General features: G+C 37.4%; 3 protein-coding genes across 4 annotated transcripts in view; 2 read left to right on the top strand and 1 right to left on the bottom strand.

Annotated features, from left to right (window-relative positions):
• The window catches only part of LOC137496354 (uncharacterized), a 40,979-nt gene extending 24,228 nt beyond the window's left edge, over positions 1-16,751 (top strand). Inside the window, exon 4 of the mRNA XM_073910402.1 lies at positions 16,613-16,751. Within this exon, the coding sequence (XP_073766503.1) occupies positions 16,613-16,731 (119 nt within the window). The 3' untranslated portion in view covers positions 16,732-16,751. The remainder of the gene's footprint in view (positions 1-16,612) is intronic.
• Positions 402-6,865, top strand: LOC137496317 (zinc finger protein 335-like). 2 transcript variants are annotated; one of them, XM_073910409.1, is made up of 9 exons: positions 402-420; positions 550-666; positions 2,223-2,381; positions 2,768-2,910; positions 3,066-3,197; positions 4,528-4,628; positions 4,828-4,914; positions 6,531-6,612; positions 6,796-6,865. In XM_073910409.1, the coding sequence occupies exons 5-9, from the start codon at positions 3,089-3,091 to the stop codon at positions 6,828-6,830; spliced, it is 414 nt and encodes a 137-aa protein (XP_073766510.1). In that variant the 5' UTR covers positions 402-420; positions 550-666; positions 2,223-2,381; positions 2,768-2,910; positions 3,066-3,088; the 3' UTR covers positions 6,831-6,865. The 2 variants fall into 2 exon arrangements, with proteins under 2 accessions (XP_073766510.1, XP_073766509.1); XM_073910408.1 differs by having other exon boundaries at positions 2,223-2,910.
• On the bottom strand, positions 7,605-10,676 carry LOC795662 (serine/threonine-protein kinase pim-1-like). Its single transcript, XM_001333435.9, has 7 exons — positions 10,375-10,676; positions 9,485-9,853; positions 9,107-9,201; positions 8,877-8,927; positions 8,369-8,741; positions 7,903-8,076; positions 7,605-7,817 (listed from the first exon to the last, which is right to left on the bottom strand). The coding sequence occupies exons 1-7, from the start codon at positions 10,550-10,552 to the stop codon at positions 7,720-7,722; spliced, it is 1,338 nt and encodes a 445-aa protein (XP_001333471.5). The 5' UTR covers positions 10,553-10,676; the 3' UTR covers positions 7,605-7,719.
• Positions 16,752-22,242: the final 5,491 nt, after the last annotated feature.

A 22,242-nucleotide genomic window follows, 5' to 3' on the forward strand; every position in this document is an offset into this window, starting at 1 on the left:
TAAGCCTTTAAATGTCCCTTTAAGCTGTTTAGAAGTGTCTTGAAAAATGTCTAGTCAAATATTATGTTCTGTCATCATGGCAAAGATGAATTAAATCAGTTATTAAAAATGAGTTAAAACTATTATGTTTAGAAATGAGCTGAAAAAAATCTGCTCTCTGTTAAACAGAAATTGGGAGAAAAAAAATTACAGGGGGGTTAATAATTCAGGGGGGCTAATAATTCTGACTTTAACTGTATGCATATATATATATATATATATATATATATATATATATATATATATATATATATATATATATATATATATATATATATATATAGGTCTGCATGTTATTACAAAACACATTCATACAATTCACACCTGATTACAGTGTTCTTGTTCTTGTTTTTTCTTTTTAGGAGCCGAAAGACAGATGTGGTAAGATTTAAGATGCAGAAATAATATTTTAAAATTTCTTTTATTGACATGATATATTACTAACTCTGACCAGTCTGATGAGGTCAGAGGTTTTTTATGTGAGAACAGTCTTGTTTCAACCCTTCACAGGTTTCCAAGGTGTCTGAGTTTCCATGTCCCATCTGCAGTCGAGTATACCCCATGCAGAAACGCCTGACACAACACATGAAGACACACAGCACAGAGAAACCTCACATGTGTGACAAGGTAAAGCTTTTGAATGCTGCAAACAAACTCTGGAGGGAAAAAAGCTGAGTTCATAAGACATGTTCAATTCCACCGAATGCCTGTTTTGTTATGGTTGGTTTAATGAGGATTCAGTCCACTTCAATATAATAGTAATTGTTGAAGGAAGTGATTATCTGTAGAGCAGCTCTAACACAGGCAGGAAACACTGCTTTTCATTTACTATGTTAACACTAGTGTAAATGTGTTGCTTTGCAGTTTGGGAAAAGAAGCGGTACACTTTCAAAATGCATCTTTTCACACACATACAAAACTGTGGCAACAGCCTGTAAGTGAGATGTCTGGACAAGTATATATGTTTGTTTCCCTATAAAAATGTTTACTTGTTTGATGAACAGTCATAGTATCTATTTCTATCTGTGATCCTTTGTCAGGTTTAAGTGTGAGTTCTGCAGGTTCTTGTGATGTTTTTAATTATTAGGACTGTTTATACTTCCAATAGGGCTGGGCGATTAATAGCAGACAATAATTTGTGCATTTTCTCAGTAAAGCTGGTTCTAATAAACATCCAGCACATGCGTTCAGATGCAGTAGCTTTTACTACACACTACACTGAGTTATTTACACTGATAAGCTATGCAAAACTCTGATTAGATTTAATCTATTGATAATGACAAACAAATAATCATTCTGTGATAATGACAGCTGCATCACTTCTCAAACTTTGTGTAATAAAGGCTGCACTTGAAATTACGGCATTACAGACCATTTAGGGCAGTGTTTCTTAACCACGTTCCTGGAGGACCACCAGCTCTGCACATTTTCCAAATCTTCCTAATCAAACACACCTGAGTCAGATCATCAGCTCTTTAGCAGAGACTGAAAGACCTGTAATAGATGTGACAAATTAGACATCCAAAACATGCAGTGTTGGTGGTCCTCCAGGAACGTGGTTGAGAAACACTGATTTAAAGGTATGTAAACAACCTAATTAAGGTCCTAACCTATTTCATGTTTTGCACGTTAAATTTCTGTAGCTTTAGAGAATTCAAAATAGTACAATATTCTGTTTATTCAACAAGTGCTAGTGGTATTTCCTGGGTTTCTTTATGGGCATTTGGGGTTTCTGTGAGAGCACCCTCTGGCTTTTGGCAGAGATTTACTATAGATCACACCATGCCTCCCTGACAAGATATGCATGAGAATGTATGATTTGCTCAATCGAGTTCACAATTTTTCATTACCAATAATGAAACAGGGCTGTTCAATATTTGATTCTGATTGGCTAATGAACATTTTGAGGTCTGCAATTTATTTTTATGGAATCAAACAGCTAAAGAAGTTCCAGGCAGGCACTATGCTGAATGATTTCAATTGTTTCATAGACCACAAATGGCAGAAATCTCATCACAGTAAAACTATAGGCTTTAGGTGTGGTAACTGTAGTACATGTGGGATAAATGACTCTGATCTATTGAAGTTGCAGTACTTTTCTAACAATTCAATGCCTGTCAACAATTATGCCTTAGTTAAATTGGTAGAATGTTTTCTGATCATGTCTGTTTGTCTTTACCCAGGTGAAAAGCCCTTTTGTGCCACTTCACGATGCAACACAGGAAGAACTCATTTATAATAACTGAGACTTTCGAAGAGTGAAACACTCTTTGACGGCAGACGCTAGGGTTGTGCCGATAGACGATGCCATCTTCCATCGCAGATGGCCGACAAACTTCACGGTGCTGAGCTGGCATTGGGATCCATCGCCTCGCCCCATATTTATATTTATATGTAACTTATTATGTAACTTATTATTTGCATATCTATCCCTATGAGGAAAAGATTTTTCAGATTTCAGAAAATAATACCCTCTCTGAATGTAGCTATTAAAGAGACAGGATCCTTAAATTATTTGTTTCAGACACTCTGAGAAAAGATTCAGAATCTGTTGCAAATGGGTGTAAATCATTTGACTTGCAAAACAAAATGAAGGAACTTTAATATAACATTGTGTTTAAAAAAGCGCACAGACTGACAAAACGTAAGTGTAGGGGAAGTAGCTTTGTATTAAAGTCTCTGCCTGTGTATAATAAATATAAATGTGTATATATATATTTTATCCTAGACTCACATGGCCTTGCATGCATGTTTGAGGCCTCATAAATGCACCAGCTGCAGTTTTGCCTCTAAAAACATGAAAGACCTGCGACACCACATGATGACACACACCAACGAGAAGCCTTACTCCTGCCAGGTGTGCGCCTAAAGGTGAGCAACTGAGAAAGAATCATTCAAATAAATTAGCAAATCTTAGAATTTGTACTGTTTACATTATTAATACAGACACAATCATAAATGTTTCCCCAAATTAAACAAAGAAACACATTGCCCCTCATATTGAAACTCTCATAAATTATTTTTAGGTTCAACCGTAACGGCCATCCACATGGAGAGGCTTCACACTCAGGAGCCATCTCCCCGTAAAGCTCGCACCATCCCCTCACAGCAGACCATCATCATCAACAGTGATGAAGAAGCTTTAGCCACACTGCAGAGTAAGTGCAGGAATAAATATAATTGAGTGGAGGAACTATGACGTCAATTTTTATGCAAAAATCCTGAAGCGAATTCCGGTTCCCTTGTCCCAAAGTCAATGGGTTTTTTAAAATGTGGTTTTGGTTAAATCACTTAAATAAGGTTTGTTGCTACCACAAACTCAAGATACTTTCACACTTTATTTTACGACACAAAACACATCAGATACATCCCACTTTTGATTTTATTTGTTTTTATCAGAGACATTATACGTCTTCCAGCTGAACTGGTCTGGAATGCAACCCGCTTTAAATTTACAGCTTGTGTTGGACATTTGGATTTGTCTGTTATTTGGTGAAAGTGTTTTCATAAATCATATTTTATATAGGTTGTTGTATTTTTTCTTATTGGGCCTTCATATTGTGTGTAGATAATGACTAGTAGAGACCATTATGACAGATTCATTTGTTTTATCAGGGTTAGGGTATCATTTATTTAAATAAAGCTATTTAATAAAGATTCTGCTTACTATAGGACACTGTCTCTTCCCTGCTTTCAGTAATGCAAAAGTTGTGAATAAATTTGTAAATTATATATAAATATTCACTATCTAATGATTTTTTTGTCTTTTTTTCTTCATGTGAACAAATGTTTAATTATAAATGCAATATTTACACTCCTCCTTAAACTCAATTATACTCACCTTAGAACGTATATCATATGTGACTGTATGGGCTGCTTTTCTCAGTACTTCATAACAAAAAAGATTATTGATGTTCTCTATCCATGACGGCATTTGCAATGGTTTAATAGACTTTTTGATAGACCTTATTTCTGTCTATGAAAAAGAATATGGGATTTGTAATTGACAGTCATAGCTAGGTTTTCACTAAGGTTAACGGGCTATGTGCACACAGGCAATACACTTATTTAAACATGTGTTATGATTAGAATATATAGGCACATTTCTAAAACAGTACAGTACATGTTTGAAAACGTATACACCAACTGTAAAGCAAAACAAATGTATTTCTCATTGGGAAACTATCCAAAAGGCATGTACTGTAGGTCTGTATAAATGTTGTGTGAGGATTATCCTGTTGGACAAAACGTGTAAGTGTAATGAACTGTGTTTCAACACAGAGCTAATTATTTGCAATCTTCGAGAAGTCTATAGGAAAATCTTATGGGGATTTTATTGAAGGAACCAGTTTTATGCTAGCAGCCGATTGGCCTACAAGAGAACATCATAGTTCCTCCACTCTATACTGTAGTCACACAGCCCTGGTCTGTTTATTAGACACATCTTGTTACTTTGTTTCATTATATTTCTTCTTTTGTGATTTATAGATTTGCAGGCGGGTCAAACGGTCATCAGCCCAGAGAGGTTACAGCAAGCGTTGGGTCAGGAACACATCATTGTGGCTCTGGATCAAAGTCTTTCTGACCAGGTACTGCACAGCTACACACTTTCTCATTCACAGCCTGTAATTAATGTTGGTTGGTTATGAAAAATCACAAAGAAGAGCTTTACATTTGAGATTGTATCTAATGCAAGGTGGTTTAGATTTTATAAAGTGGTAAATGTATAAATGTAATATAAATTCAGGTTTTAAAGGCATGTTTTTGACAAAACGCTTCTTTTTCTAGGAGGAGGCGGCATATATTCAGCAGATCACAACAGTAGATGGACAGACCGTACAGCACTTAATGACCGGAGACAACCAGGTCACTGAGGTATGACTCAATTAATAAAGCTTTTTTCAGACAAGCAGTAAACACACACTCTAAAGTTTGGTTTTTAACAGATTTTTAATTTGAACTACATTTTCTAAAATATATAAAATAATAAGTGATTAAGGTTTTAAACCTTTTTGTTTAAATACTTTTGCAGACAAAGTAGCAAAATTTTGTGGTTTGAAGGATAGTGGAAAGTATAAAGATTTCAGTTAATAATTTATTTGTATTTTGGTGCTAAACTATGATATTAAAATAGAGTTTAGGAACATGTTATCAACTGATTCTTGTTTTAATTATGTCTGACAAGATTCTTAGGTCTATTATCTATTGTTACACTGAATTATATTTTAGTTTGTGTCTTCTCATAATCATTGTAAAAAGTTTGACAGTCTACAAAAAAGTTAGGATTAAGTGATTTTCTCCTAAAAACACGCAAAATAATATAAAAACAAGCTTATTTTGCTTTTGCACTTTCATATTTTGTTTTAATGAAAAGCTGCCTTAATGTTGACACCTTTTTGTGAAAACAAGACTATATTTTTTTCTTGTTGTTGTGAGTTTATGATGTTTAAAAGGAATGCTGTAACATTAAGGTGAGACACATGTAATGTGTGCGACAGATCAAGGATGAGGCAGGAATCGATTCAGAATTTAAGCATTTTACTCAATGGTTTAAGCAAAAGATGTAACAATAATAGTAGAAAAAGAAATAAACATTTACAATATTGTCTTTAAACTAAAACAACGATGATACGCCAAATCAAAGAGATTAACAAAACAAAACAATCCTTAAATCTAATGTCTAAACTAGGCGACAAAAATAAATAATATCGATATCTTCAGTCGATATCGATACGACACCCGATGTAAACTAATTAAACTACAAACTCAAAACTACACAGGGGGCGAAACTCAAACTAATCCTAAAAAAATCAATCTAAACTAAAACAAACCTTACAAGAAGGTCATAAAGTTCAGTTTAGAATCACAACAACCATCAAAGCCTTTACTCAAACCCAGCAAAGTTTAACAAGTAAACTCGAATTACCACAGTAAATAACAAATAATAATAAAAATAATAAATCATCTAATAGCCTAAGCATGACAAAAAATGCAACAGCGTGGCACCCAAAGGTATGCCGAGGCAGAGCGCACACCAAACACTGATCTGTAGCAGCTTTAAATCTCCGCGACTCATCCGGGGATTGGTTGATCTGGCACCATCATATTAATGATGGACGGTTAACTGAACCTATAAGAAAACTAAGAGTGGAGTGAGAAGCTGAGAGAGAAGGGTGAGGAAAATAAATACACAAAAGTAACATCCAAAACAATATATAGTTTTAATGAATCTTACTCCCAACCACTTTACTTTGTTTTGTTTTTTCCCAATCTTTTAATTACTTAGAGACAAAGAAGAAAGTTTTGCAGTGTATGTTTGATTAGGGATGAAGTATACAGGACATATTTTAATATATGATAAAAAACTAAAGCTAAATCACACTTATAGTTTTGACTCTTGAAAATAACACCAGTAAGCGCCTTAAGCCTCATATTTCCTTGTGTTAAATGGCAAAATTAAATTTACTGCCTCTTCCACTCCCTTTTCTCAGGTCCAGTATATTATCTCTCAGGATGGAGTTCAGCATTTGCTCCCAAGAGAGTATGTGCTGGTATCATGGGAAACACATTCAGGTTAGTCTTTGTGCTTTACATCATTCATAACCCAAGAGTCCAGAACTCCTCATGGTTTTTAATGAACAGTTCACTGATGGCTCATCTGATCTGTAACTGCAACCCAAGAAGCATTTTTAGCTTTTTATGGTCTGTTGGATGCTTTTTCATCATCATGACTAAAACCCTGACTTTGAATTGCAGATGGGGGACTGGCAAATCACTCACATTCAGTATGAACATGATGGGATGTTTCTACAGGAACAACAGGTTGAGTTCAGAGCCAATACTGGCACACTTGTTTACTTTGTTCATGTTGTAATTACTGTAATTCAAATGTAACATGATTGCTTATAAATACTTGAACTGTTTGTGTTTACTTAACATTAACAGTAAAACCAATGCATGATGTATGTCTTAACTAAATCAGAAACTTTTATTGTTTTGTTTTGTTAAACATTTTGAGAGGCCTGAAAACAAACCTTTGAAAATTGGTTTGAAAGACCAAGTTTTTGAAAATGCTACAGATTTAAATTAAAATGTTTTCTTTGTAGATTACATGGCATGTAAGTGTAGATTACAGATTACTTAACAATACAACAAAACTATAAACATCATATGTTTGCAGGCACATAGTGTATTTTATAAAGAGAAATTGCCAACTACTGGCCTGACATAAATAGTACAGCATTTTTCGGCCTTTTCACAGACTCATCTGAATGTCACATTCTCATGTTACGATGTTTGTATTTTAAAACATTTCTAAAAACAGTTCTGAATTCACAGTAAAATATTGGAATTTTATATGGATGATTTGCTGATGTCGCAGTGACTGATATGTTTAGGCTTTGGGTCAGCGCTGGACTGTATTCTTTAAAAGTGTAGTTCTAAAAGTGCGCCTTAATGACGCCAGTGGCAACTGCAGTGTGTGTTATAAATGACTGGATGCTGTTCAAACCTCATGCCAGATTTTTGTCACTGGGACTAGATCACAATATAAGCCACATCACAAGTGAGTTCAAAAATATATATTTTTATTAGAGACATACACAAAAACAACTGTAACAATAAAGAAGTGAATAATACAATAACAAGACACTATATATTAACAGCAAAGATGTCAACTGGCTACTCCAGCATGAACCAGTCGTGGTAAGGCATCTGTCCTAGAAGAATTCTGTGCTCTGGAATCTGCTGCAGACAAGCCCACATCAGATCACAGCATTCTGTGAAAAACAAAAGGAGAGGTGAGATTATTATTATTATTATTAGTAAACTGTTTTTTAACTTGTTCTTTGATGAATATCTCACCTTGAGAGAGGGTAAATGTGGACCAGTCATGCTCCAGGTAGTACAGGTCATACGTCGTTGGGAAATCTCCATGCAGCAATGTGAAGAGAAGAACCCCAAGAGAATAGACAGTCGCTGGTTTGGCATGGTAACATCCTCTTTTGTAAAACTCTGGCGGCATGTACGCTTCTGTGCCTGGAGGAGAGACATTTAGTTAAATCTCTGTGTCAGCATCATGTTGATATATATACCAGATGGGTTTCAGGTGTGCTAATTACTGAGCTTTTAAACCGTATATTAATAATGCTTATGTACATTCATAACTAGTGTTGTCAAAAGTATCGATACTGACACTCATCACAGTCATATTTGCTGAGCATGTGAACACAAATGGCCAATCAGTGGTGTTTAACAGCATTCAATTGGACATTTTTAAAATGTCAGTCCCAAAGTCGATACTTTTGACAACCCTATTTAAAACACCTACCAGAAAAGGTGGAGTATGCTGATTCCATCATGTAATCTCCGCAGCCAAAGTCAATCAGCTTGACCTCCAGAGTGTTTGGGTTTACAAGCAGGTTTTGCAGCTTAATGTCTCTGTGGAATACTTCCCGGTAGCAGCAAACATTGGCAGCATGAACAGCTTGACCCATGATAGTTTGTGCCGTTTGCTCGGTGAGGACGCCTCCGTTGAGTTGCAGAAATGCCTCCAGGTCCATACTTGGCGTAGGCCGCTCCATGACCATGACATAATGGTCTTTGAAGACCTGCCAGTCAAGGAGCTGAATTATATTGGCACACCTGGAGCCACTGCTGGCCATACTTGCCAAGGTGATCTCTAGAGGTGGCTGGTCATGAGACTGAAAACAAAATAATAATGTTGGTTTTCAAACAAGGATTTTTAACCACAGCCTGTTGTCTAATATTAAATATAAGACATTTTGAGTTGAACACAGTGACTGAGAAGAGAAAAACAGAAAGTGTAGTGTACTTACAGAGCAGAGATCCTGCATACGTGGTGTCATCTGGGCAAATTTAACAGCCACCTGTTTAAAGAAATAAGCGAACAATTAACATGTGCATCCAGATCATTTCATTCAAATCCTGAACAGAGGTTTCATCAATTTGAATTCTCAGAAATGTCAAAACAATGAAAGCATGTTTCTGATGATGTTCTTTAAATAGTGAACTTCATCAAAGAATTTGAGTCTACAGAAATGAATACCTGCAGACCATCCTGTATGCGGATCCCCTCAAAAACAGAGCCGAAACCTCCTTCACCGAGCTGCTTTCCCAGATTGTAGCGGGAGCTGATGTCATCTGTTAAAAAAGAAGAACATTTAGCTGACTGGACACAAAATCTTATTAAATTATAAACCAAATAAAACACAGAGTTTACAACAAATAAGACTTTCTCCATAAGAAAAAAATATTATAGGAAATGAAGGAAGTGAAAACTTCTTTACTCTGTTAAAAATAATTTGGGAAATATTTGAAAATGGAAAAAAATCACAGGAGGGCGAATAATTTTGACTTCAACTGTATAATTTTAAAATGTTTGATGAGCCTAAACAAATGTTATGAATTATAGCAATAAACTTACTATTGTCCAAACAGGTCTCATCATCTGCTGTAAGACTCAGTGCAGAATCATCAGCGGAGTCATCTTGTGAGACCTTCTGATTCAGTGAAGACTCCGAGTCTTCATCCAGTGCAGAGTCAATGTCAACCTGCACAGAGTCTCCGCTGAACGCTTCAAAGATGCCATCTGTTGAGAACTGCTGGCTCACTGGAGATTCAAAGCTGTTCACTTCAGATTTCACAGTGGAGTCCAAGTCTTCTTCTGCTGGAGCATCAGGAATTGAAGGTTGGAGAACCTCCAGCTCCAGATTGTTCACAGCAGTGTGAAAGAATTTCGAGCTACTGATCGGCTCGTCCTGTAGGTCATGGATCTCCAGCACAGGGAGCGGATCTAAAGAGGGGAAGGAATATCATTAATATGATTCTGTAACTCTTTTGACTAGATATTTGAAGTTAATTTGCAAAGACATCACTCAATGTATTTTATTATAATCTTGCAGTTTCTCTGTATTGAAGTGATAATTAGCAATAAAAAAGTATGTTTAAACTATATATCTAAAGGCATAAATACAATTAATTATGAATTTCTTCTTTTAAACACAAAAATAGACCTATTCTGAAGAATATTCCTGAAATCAGCAGCCATTAAACTTCACTGTAGGAACTCAAAATACTGGAAGTCAATGGCTGAATTCAGTATTTGTGTTCAACACAAGAAAGCACCTGAAACAGGTTTTAGGAGTGAATTATGACAGAATATTCACGTTTATGTGAACTGTCCCTTTTAAGAAATTACCTAAAATTCTTAAATGTTTCTAGTCAATTTTATTTCTTATCTTTAAACAGCTACTCTGACATGTTCGGTGTGTTTTAGCATTGTTTTAGTAATTAAAATTCATAAACCTAATTTACCATCAACAGTAGCTCTTCTGGGGAAACAGGCTTGGAAGAGGGGCGGGTCATCGGGTATCGGATGACGGTGGTTTTCTGCCGTGTTGCCGGTGGATGTGAGTGGCTCACGGGGTGGTTCGTGTGCACGCTTGATACCGAACGCTTTCTTTAAACGGGAAATTAACTTTGAAAAGGCCATTTTATCACCGTTGTGTGGAATCGCAGTAAATACTGAACTACTAGTCGTCGAAAGAAGCAATGAGGGTTTCTGCTTGATTCAGTCAGCGTTAATTAGCCACTGATGATGTCAGAGTTACGTGGTTCCATTTGGAACGCGAAAGAACATTTTCAAAACACGCGGGGACTTTTTAAAACACAATAACTCAAACAACTAATGCAGGGCCGCGCTAGACTGACTGGCTAATTTGCCTTAAAGTGCCCACACATCCACGTTATACACACACACACACACACACACTTAGGTCAGAATTATTATCCCCCTTTTTCTTTTCAGTTTAGTCCCATTATTAATCTTAGCTGACACAGCAGATTGAACCGCCAACTTTTCCAGCATATGTTTTACACAGCAGATGCTCTTCCTGCTGCAAGCCACCTCTGGGAAACCTTTTAATTTTTTCTCTATTAAATATTTCCAAAATTACATTTAAGAGAGCAATACAATTTTCACAGTATGTCTGATATTTTTCTTCTGCAGTTTTATTAATTATTGAGTATAGTATAAATATTACTTATTATTAAGTCTTATTTGTTTTGGCTAGAATAAAAGCAGTTTTTATAAAAAAAAAAAAAAAACATTTTAAGGTCATAATATTAGCCCATTTAAGCTTTTTTTTTTCCAATGGTCCACAGAACAAACCATCATTATACAATAACTTGCCTAATTACCCTAACCTGCCTAGTTACCCTAACTAACCTAGTTAAGCCTTTAAATGTCATTTTAAGCTGTTTAGAAGTGTCTTGAAAAATGTCCAGTCAAATATTATTTACTGTGATTATAGCAAAGATAAAATAAGTCTTTCACGATGTAATTTCTCATTTTAATAATAGTTTTAAAGGATGTGTGGTATTTAGTGACTCATTATGTTTTTAATTTAAATTAACTAATTTAGTAATGTTTGTATGTAACTGGACTTGTAAAAAAATTTTTATCTAAAACTTCTTCTCAATTAACATTAGTGACAACATTAGAAAACCATAGATAAGAGCTGACAGTTACTTACAGCCATTTATTTATTGCCATCCTGGGTTTTGCTTTCATTTGCAAATTTCTTTCAAAATGTAGCACTTAATATTTAGTTAGTTTCTGTCATTTGAAAGTAATTGTTTACAGTATTGCAATATTTCTGTCTCTATTGTAATGTTACACTACTTTTGCATTGAATCTGAGCTCATTTTCGATATCATGGGTATGACCTATTATCTAGACTGTATATCAGTGGTTCCTAACTGTTTAGAGTGGCATACTCCTAACATCCTTCTCCATTCTCTTTTCCGCTCAGACTGCAGTCTCTTCATTTAAGCACAATATTTGCAATTTAAATAAACATTTTCTGTGAATTCTTTACCTTTATGAATTCTTCTTTTTTTACATGAATAATGTTTAGAATAAAGTATTAAGAAAAATATACAACTATAGTCAAAATTAAGTTATCCATGCATTAACTGAGCCCGCCAGTAGGTGGCAGTAAAGCCATGTTTTAAGTGAATAAGACATTTATTCAGTAACAAAGCAACGGTTGCATTTATGAACAGGTCAATGAATCGACTCTCACAATTCATTTCAACCACAGATTCATTCACCAAAATAAACCACTCTAGCCGAAGAAACCACTGGACCGATGTGAATGCTACCAGGTTGGAATAATGATTAATATTCTTGTAGATTGAAGATTTTGTTGACATTAGGTTTTATAGAGTTACAAAAAAGGTAAAAAAATGTTTTAACTGCGAACTGTACTGATTTTGTGTGAACATGCTACATGCTAACACTGTCATGGCATCCAACAACTGCAACCAGCAGCAGGGCATCCAGCATGACGTTTAGTGTTTACTGTTGAGTAGAAACACGACACACACATTATTTATTATCAACACACACACACATAGAGACAGACGGAATATCAGAAACTTATCTCAGCTCCAAATTAACATCACAAACTGCCCTGAGAAGTAACACAGACTTCTTCCAGAATCATTAGTCATTTATAAGTTTTTGTAAGTTTTATTTATAGCCTTTGTAAATAGTGAAAGAAATTTATCTTTGTGTTCCTACAATTTTTAGCCTTGTAAAGGTAAAATAAATATGTATAGAGAAAACTGTATTTAAGAAGAATAATGGACATGTCTCTGTGGATGCTGCTTTAATGACAGTCTGTATATAACGGTAGGCTGGAGGATTGACGTCATATTGCTATGAAACAGTTGCTAGCTGTAGCTAAAATGCTTATAAAGAAGGTTCTGATCATTTGCAATTATATCTTTAGCTTCTTTAGTTTTACAGATATGTCTTTCTTTAAACATGGCTACAGACAGGAACTTTAAATGCAAACCAAATAGATCAAAGCCTCTTTATCTGAATCTAACACTGATTTTCTTGCAGCTGTCGTGCTATAATATTGTACAATTCTGGTTTTACAAAGCTGTTGTCTGCTGCATATGATCAGTGGTGGAAAGAGTACAGAAATATCATACTTAAGTAAAAGTACCATGACTTGCCTATAAATGTAGTGCAAGTAGAGTAAAATTATCTGTTGTATTTATTACTTAAAGTATGAGTAAAAAGCAGTCCTTTCTAAAGTACTCGAGAGTAGTAAGTATTACGCTGTAAAAAGCTGATGCATTGGCGACCATAATTCAATGTCCAGTCAGCGTCTAAAGACATTTTGATATACAATAATGATGTCAAGTGACGTTGATATTTGGTTGATTTTAGGTTATGTTATAAAAGCATCAAGCCAATATCTTAAACCAACATCACGTTAATGTCAAATACTGACCAAAATCCAACATCTGATAGCTGTCATTGTGGTAACGTCCACACAACCTCAAGCTGTAACATCTTTAGACGTTGATTTTAGGTTGGACATCCGATTTTCATTTCCAAACAAAATGCAGCGTCTCCTTGACATTGGAAGACAACGTCAGTCTGATGTCGTGTTGAGGTCTTGTGCCTGCTGGGTGTTTAAGGCCATTTCGGTCATCATACAGTAAACACCCATGATCTTCTCATCAGTGACATGCATCTAAACAGTCTCTGGGTCATTGATTTGATCAAAGATTTTGGACAATTTTAATGCTTGCAAACAGTTTGCTGCAATTATAAATCGCCCAAGTCTTGAGGTAGATCTTTATGTTGCGATTTACTTTCTGTGTGCGATTTAACTGGACAGGAATCACATGACTGATTTTTCATATTCCCATAGACAAGACAAAATAAATTAGTGACTACAGGTTAAAGTAGTGGAGTAAAAGCACCGATACAGCACTGAAAATGTACTCAAGGCAACACACGTTTTTAAAACTGCTTAGTAAATTACAATTTCTGAGAAAATCTCCTCAATTACAGCAGTTTAAGTATTTGTAGTGTTACTTTACACCACTGCTTCTCACTACACAAAGTCTGTCTTGAATAAAAAGGAAATCACTTTAAACATTATTAACACATAATAATAATAATAATAATAATAATATCAAAATCACTTTAGACAGAATTTACACATAATAATAATATCAAAATCACTTTAGACAGTATTAACACAATTATAATATCAACACAAACAGGAAAACAGTTGTTTACTATCATCAAATCCTTCAGTTCCACTCGAGGTCTCCATGATCCATGCCCTGGTTTGGTGGCTCCTGAAAATAGAATTATAAAAAGTCGGTGACCTGATGACCTGAACATTCTTGTATTAAGCAATGTGTTCACTTTATTCAGTAGTCAAAATCATTTCACAGGTAAAAACTGATTCAAATAATCAAATTAATAAAGCAACGATAAAAAGGATGATGAGAAAACACTGATCCTTGTTTGAGACTTATTGAAAGACAGAAACAACATGCTAATTTATGCTAGAATCATGCTAACAACATGCTAGTTCATGCTAACAACATGCTAATTCATGCTAGAAACATACTAGTAACATAATAATTCATGCTAGAATCTTGCTAACAACTCATGCTGGACTGTCTTTAAATGGTTACACTGTTGACTGCAAGGATCTTCAACATTCTTTTTGTCAACTTGATACTTTTTCAAACTAAATAATCTACTTCTAACAGGCTTTTTCAAGCCACTATAAAGTTTGTCTTCAACCTTTATCATGTCTTTGGGAGGAAACCTATGCCTACAATAAGGGGAACATACAAACCCCACACAGAAATGTAAACTGGCCCAGCCGGAACTCGAACCAGCCAACCTCTTGCTGTGAGGCGACAGTGCTAATCACTGAGCTACCGTGCCACCTGGAGGTCATATCTTCTTCAATGGTACAAAGTTGGAGTGTAATGCTGCACAAGAATGATGCTTTGGTTGGGTATGGCTACTTTGGCTCTCAGTTTTGTGTTACAATTTGATTTGATTCTGATTCACAAGTTCTAATTTGTATTCTTGATTGAATTCTTCAGTGTGTTAACCTGAAAATATATAAAGCTAGAAGTTAAAATGTAAGTTCCACACACGCTGTTGTTGAAAGAACACTGTATTTGTTCAGTGGTACAGTGGTGTTCCGTGGTATTGCTGCTTATTAAACTGAAATACACATTCATAAAATGTTTGACAAATTTGTTTGATTAATATCAGCTCCATTGTTTTCCCCGTTTTAAAGCACACAGTTCTTCTTGAGTCTATATCTAGGGCTTGCGAAAATACTTTTGGGCACTTTGTAGAGGCTTTTTAGATCCAAATTCGTCTGTTGTAGTGACGTCCAATCAGTTCCCAATAGATTAAAACAAATTCCTTATGTTTATTTTTCAGAAGCCATCTCACTTACGATTACACCAAATCAGCACTAAATAGTTACGAATTCTAAATAAAAGGCACAACTGTTTTATGCTAACTTTAAATTTCCATCAGCATTGATGCCTACAGGCTTTTTTTTTTAGGTTCTCGTTCTGGAGGTGCTGTCTTGCATGCCATTTGACGGTCCAGGCCAAAAAAATCTGAAAGCAAGGCTGGAGCAGTGGTTGAGGTCAAGGAGGAGCAGCCTGAAGAGGAAGAAGATGACGTTGTTGATGCAGGCGCTCTTGATGATCAAGGTCAGTGGAGTGCAGATTGCATTCTATATATTTCATCATTTCCTATATTTGAATGTATTTTAATTGTACACACAGGTGACAGTGATTATAAACCAGCTGATGAGGAGTCCAGGTCCAGACTGGCTGTCAGGCACTTTACTCCTCCTCCCTCCTGCTCTTCATCATCTAACGCATCTACCTCACGGAAACATCCTCGCAGGATAGTGGGACCTCCTCGCAAATTTCTTCCAGATTCAGGTTAGGGTTAATCTAGCTTTTTGGGTCACAGAGGTATAATAAGTGAAGTTTCACACACACTAATTTCAAGAGGAGTGTGATATGATTGACAGCTGGTCCCTATCAGTATTCATTATCTTGCCAATCGGATTATTTAAAATTTAACATAAATATCCAGCCTAACTTTTCTCCCTATCTTCGCTTTGGAAGACCTCCCCCCATCCATTCATCCCTTCTCCCACTTCCACAACTCTAAGATCGGGCTACACGGTGGCTCAGTGGCTGACACTGCTACCTGACAGCATGGTTCAAGTCCTGGCTGGGCCAGTCGGCATTTCTGTGCGGAGTTTACATGTTCTCCCTGTGTTTGCGTGGGTTTCCTCCAGGTACTCCGGTTTCCTCCCACAGTCAAAGACATGTGACACAATTGAATTAAATAATAGTAACAGTCAAAGGCACTTAATACCAAGCTTCTCTAATTAAGTATGCACTGGTGTCGTTGGCGGTCAATTCCTTCAGAGCTGTCTTTATTAATCAAGGAATAGGCCAAATGATTCGGGGGGAGCTCTCGAGAACTACCTGATCTCATATCCCTCTAAATGGTCATTGACCAGACGGCAGCCCCGGGCTCATCTATCTCTGAGCTCTGGGTTCTCTTTCGGGACAGCATGCCAAACCTACTAACATGGTCAAGCATTATTTAAGTGTGAAAATGTTTAAATAGCAACTTTGATATGAGTGGGATAACCCTAAATTTTATAAACAGAGTCACCAGCAGCACCATCTGAAACCAACAATATAGAGGATCCTCGAGCTTCTGAAGAAGCAAGTTCCTTTGGATTGGAGAACAGATCTTTTTCGTTTTCCAATGGGACAGTAGTGTAAAAAGGAGTCAGCCAGTCAGATTCTGAGAATAGAGATCCTTCATTAAACACCAGCCTCGATGATCTTGAGTTCCTGCCCAAAAAAATGAGGATGACCTTCCAAACGCTTCCTTCAAAAGAAGTACAAAAAATACATGAATCGCAAGTAAGTATTGTTTTACTACTTGTTATGACTGCAGAGGAAGAGGACAAAAGTGTCGGTGAAAGAAAAGAAAATAACAAAAACAAACTAACTCCGCTTAACCTTTTTACCTAACTGAAAACCAGTCTTCAGCGTGTGCCTGGCCTAACTTACCTACTCTAACCCAACCAAACAGAAAAATACAAAGACAGCGCTCACTCCTAAACCTGGGCTATTTCTCAATTTCAAGTACGCAAAAATTGCACTTGCGTCCTTGGAAGTTCAGATTTGCAAAGTTCTTCTCGGTGGAGTTTGCATAACCTGAGGCACATCGTCAAAAACGCTCTATCTTTGTGAATAAACTGACGATTCGAGTTTAAACAACTACATTCTGCCTGATAAAACTTTTAACGCTTTATTTTGTGACACAGTAAAAGAGTATTTTTAAAACCACGTGGGTTTTCCCTTCTGCCATTAGCGTTTGCTGGTTTAGCTGCAATGCATTCTCTGAGCTTCGCAAGTTGCACAAGTCACCTCTCGAAGCATCTTTGGTGAAAAACGCAGAGCAAGTACACATCCGGGAATTTTATCTGTATTTGGCAAGATGTGAACTTTGAATTGGAACAGTTCTTTGGTGACGGTTGATGACGTTTCACAAGGACACAAGAACGCAAGTATAGACAAGAACGCATATTGAGAAACAGCCCAGGTTCGCTAGGTGTTGTAAGAATGTTAGTCGCGTGACATTTCCTCTCCAAATCCTTTGGGGCAACTGCAAAGTTTATCAACAAACGATCTCAGATGAAGAATAAAAATAATGGAAGTAAGCAAGATGGCAATGTCATCTTTGTCAACTCATACCAAAAACAAAAGAAATAACAAAAGGCAGATTAAAACAAACAACAAGGCAGGAACGCAAATGCCTCTGTACGGCTTCTCAATTGTCATCCTTTTAAAAACCTGGCGACCACTCAGATTGGCTGCAGAACCCGCCACATCACCCAAGATAATGAGGATTGACCGATACTACAGCCAATAGCAATCCAAAAGGGGTTGAACCTGTGAAATAGAGAGGATCGAGACAGAGGCTGTTTCTTAATTCCAAGAACGCAGAGAACAAACTTGCGTTCTTGTGGAGACCGGTCTTGCCAGGTGTCCTCAGAAGAACAAACTTGGGAGACAGTGAGAACAGACAACACGTCCTGTGAGAAATGAGATGCTGCATTCTTCCTGATGGCCACATGACCTTCACGCGTTTTTAATGAAAATTTTTTTAAACATTACAGCACTCATACAACGATTTATTGTTTTTCCCTTTTTCAAAATCTATACTATGCATAAAAATATTATAAATACACGTTGAACAATATAAATGAAACTGATTTTAATATAAGTTTCCGCAAACAAACACCCTTAATTTGTTTATTCCTTTATTAAGATGTCCATCCTAATGTTTATATTCACCGTTTCATTTAGGAAAACTATTGAGGTAAATAAGTGATATCTCTGAACTTTAATAATAAATCTGTATATAATGCTCCGCTTCCCACCTCCAGTCGCAATGACTTCTGGGACTTCCAGAGTGAGATCGGTGCTCAAGTCTCAAGTCCTCGATATCAAGAACACATCTGGGAAGTTTCACGCGTCCTCTGTTCTTGCAGTCTTGAGTCAAAGTCAAAGTCAAAGTCAGCTTTATTGTCAATTCAGCCACATGTACAAGACATACAGAGAATCGAAATTGCGTTACTCTCAGACCCAAGGTGCTTAACATTAATATAAAATATATATATAAAAAATAGTAGGGTTTAAGAAAAAAAGAAAATTTAGAAAATTTACAGTTTATACATTGCACATAAATGTGGTCTAAGAAATATACATATGTAATAAAAAAAAAAAAAAAAAAATTGTAAACAATACAGTGACATTAAGGGCATATAGCAATGAGTGCAAAGTAAACCAGAGTTGTGCAGATAAAAAACAGTATAGTGCAAAAAGAACTTGTAAACATGATAATTGTGATAAAGTGACAGTGACATATTGGGAGGTAGTATATGTGTCTGCATAAAGTGACCAGTGCAGATGTGTGTGTGTGTGTGTGTGTGTGTGTGTGTGTGTGTGTGTGTGTGTGTGTGTCAGAGTCCAGAGGTGCGAGGGGAGGAGGTGCGTGGGAAGGGAGCGGGGAGCAGAGCTGGGAGAGAGTTCAGCTTCCTGACAGCCTGATGGATGAAGCTGTCTTTCAGTCTGTTGGTCCTGGCCTGGAGACTGCGCAGTCTCCTCCCTGATGGCAGCAGACTGAAGAAGCTGTGCATTGGGTGGGTGGCATCTGCTGTTATGCAGAGGGCTTTACGGGTAAGACGTGTGCTGTAAATGTCCTGAAGGGAGGGGAGAGAGACACCAATGATCTTCTCAGCTGTTCTCACTATGCGTTGAAGTGTTTTCCTGCAGGATGCATTGCAGGTTCCAAACCACACAGTGATGCAGCTGGTCAGGATGCTCTCAATAGTGCCTCTGTAGAAGGTGTACATGATTGGGGCTGGTGCTCTTGCTCTTTTGAGTTTGCGGAGGAAGTAGAGACGCTGCTGTGATTTTTTGGCCAGTGCAGTGGAGTTTTTGGTCCAGGAAAGATCCTCAGTGATGTGTACACCCAGGAACTTGGTGCTGCTCACACGCTCCACAGTCGCACCGTTGATGGTCAGGGGAGCATGGAGAGTGTGCTCTTTCCTGAAGTCAACAACAATCTCTTTCGTCTTCTCCACATTCAAAAAGAGATTGTTGTCTCTGCACCACTCGGCCAGACGGCTCACCTCACTTCTGTAGTTTTCCTCATCGTTTTTGTTGATGAGACCCACCACAGTTGTGTCATCCGCAAACTTGATGAACAGATTGGAGTTGTGTGATGGTGCACAGTCATGAGTGAGCAGGGTGAAGAGGATAGGGCTCAGAACACATCCCTGAGGGGCCCCAGTGTTTAAAGTGATGGTGCTCGATGTGTTACTGCCGGCCCGTACTGCTTGTGGTCTTCCAGTGAGAAAATCCAGCAGCCAGTTACACAGAGAGGTGTTCAGCCCCAGCTGGAGCAGTTTTTGAGAGAGCTGTTGGGGGATGATAGTGTTGAATGCTGAACTGAAGTCTATGAACAGCATACGGACGCAGGAGTCTTTTTTGTCCAGATGTGTGAGTGCTGTGTGAAGTGCAGTGGAGATGGCATCATCAGCCGAGCGGTTGGGCCGATAAGCAAATTGAAACGGGTCCAGGGAGGGGGGGAGGACAGACTTGATGTGCTGCATAACAAGCCGTTCAAAGCACTTCATGATGATAGGAGTCAGTGCAATTGGACGGTAGTCATTAAAGCAGGAGGGAGATGAGTTTTTTGGGACCGGAATGATGGTAGTGGCTTTAAAACAGGTGGGGACAACAGCCTGGGTTAGAGAGATGTTAAAAATGTCTGTGAAGACATTAGTGAGTTCTGATGCACAGTCTCTCAGTACACGACCTGGGATGTTGTCAGGGCCCGGAGCTTTGCGTGCGTTAATCCTGCTGAGAGACCTCCTCACACTGTCCGGAGACAGAGTCATCACCTGGTCACCAGGGGGAGGTGGCATCTTCTGTGCAATGGTGCTGTTTTGTACCTCAAAACGAGCGAAGAATTTGTTTAGCTCGTTCAGCAGGGGGATGGTGCTGTCACATGTCTGTGGTTGGGGTTTGTAGTCTGTGATGGACTGTATTCCTCTCCACAGACTCCGTGTGTCCCTGCTGTCATTAAAGCGATGGGCTATACCTCTGGAGTACTGTCTCTTAGCTTCTCTGATGCCACGGGAAAGGTTGGCTCTAGCTGACTTTAGGCTCGCCTCATCTCCAGCTCTAAAGGCAGTGTTCCTAGCCTTCAGGAGGTTGAAGACCTCTCCTGTTAGCCATGGCTTCTGATTGGGACGGACTGTGATGGTTTTGGTGACTGTTACATCCTCAGTGCATTTGTTTATGTAGGCTGTAACAGTCTCAGCATACTCCTGGAGGTCAGTGGTGTTGTTGTAAGTGGCAGCCTGTTTAAACATATCCCAGTCTGTGGTATTGAAGCAGTCTTGTAAAGCCTCTGAAGAACCTTCTGGCCACACTTGTATCTCCTTGCAAACCGGTTTGGTGACTTTAACGATCGGTCTGTAAGCAGGCATTAGCATGACAGTTAAGTGGTCTGAGGCACCAAGGTGAGTATTGGAACTGAACTTTGGCAGCTGATGATGACGTTACACGAAAACATGAGGACGCAAGACCGCTGAAGAATGCATATTGAGAAACAGCCAGAGAGATTTTGAGATTTTAAAAGTATTTTATTATAAAAAAAAATCTAACAATCAGTACAATTTCAAGTAACACCAAACAAAATGAAGCAAAAACATTTATCTTAAACCAAGTGCAAAAATGAGTTCATCATCAATGACCTCACACAAGATCCCTTTAACCCTTTTACTAAAGCAAGCTAAAAGACAGAAGATCAATCATAGCTTTAACGGACCCAGTCATCGACTTTCGCTTTACGATTTAAAGGGCTAGCATTGCACCAGACCCCCGTAGGTGGTTTCGTTTGAAAGTGTAGAATCTATATTTTATGCACATATGCATAATTTTGTTTTTATTCTACTGTACAAAAGTTATTTACACTTAAATACACAGTATTTTGGATACCTTAGCTGGGTGTTTTACATTGGTTCGTTTTCATATTTTTATTCATATGACACATGTACAAGTTACATCTCAAATGAAAGCTCTTGCCAGTGCTCATACGGTTTTAGCATTCTTTTTACTGAATTATATTCACATATCAAACAGTTGCCGAATGAATCGCTGTGTTTCCATGGTGCAGAAATGAAAACAATACATTTATGATCACTAAGCAGCCCCAGATAGCACAGACAGCTGTCATCTCTTACCTTATGCTGTGTGCTTCAGGGCCATTTCTCCTCTGTTTTTGAGGTGATGTGCATAAGTAATCCTTTTATATGTCTGACGTGGTCCAAACACAGTGAATTATGTTTGATCAAACAAAAGAATAGTGAAACATGAAAACAATGATCGGTCACTGTGGCTTGTACAGCACCTCTCATCAGTTGGAATACAATAACTTTTGCATAGATTACGGTAGAGACATTATATATATACACACACATACACACATATACAGTTGAGTTCAGAATTAATAGTCCCATTTAGAATTTTTTTTCCTTTTTTATATATATTTTCCAAATGATGTTTAACAGAGCAAGGAAGTTTTCACAGTATGTCTGATAATAGTTTTTCTTCTCGAGAAAGTCTTATTTCTTTTATTTCAGCTAGAATAAAAATTGTTTTAATTTTTAAAGATCATTTTAAGTGTCTTGAAAAATATCTAGTCAAATA

Source organism: Danio rerio, chromosome 8, assembly GCF_049306965.1.
Source record: "Danio rerio strain Tuebingen ecotype United States chromosome 8, GRCz12tu, whole genome shotgun sequence".
Classification (NCBI taxonomy): Eukaryota; Metazoa; Chordata; class Actinopteri; order Cypriniformes; family Danionidae; genus Danio; species Danio rerio.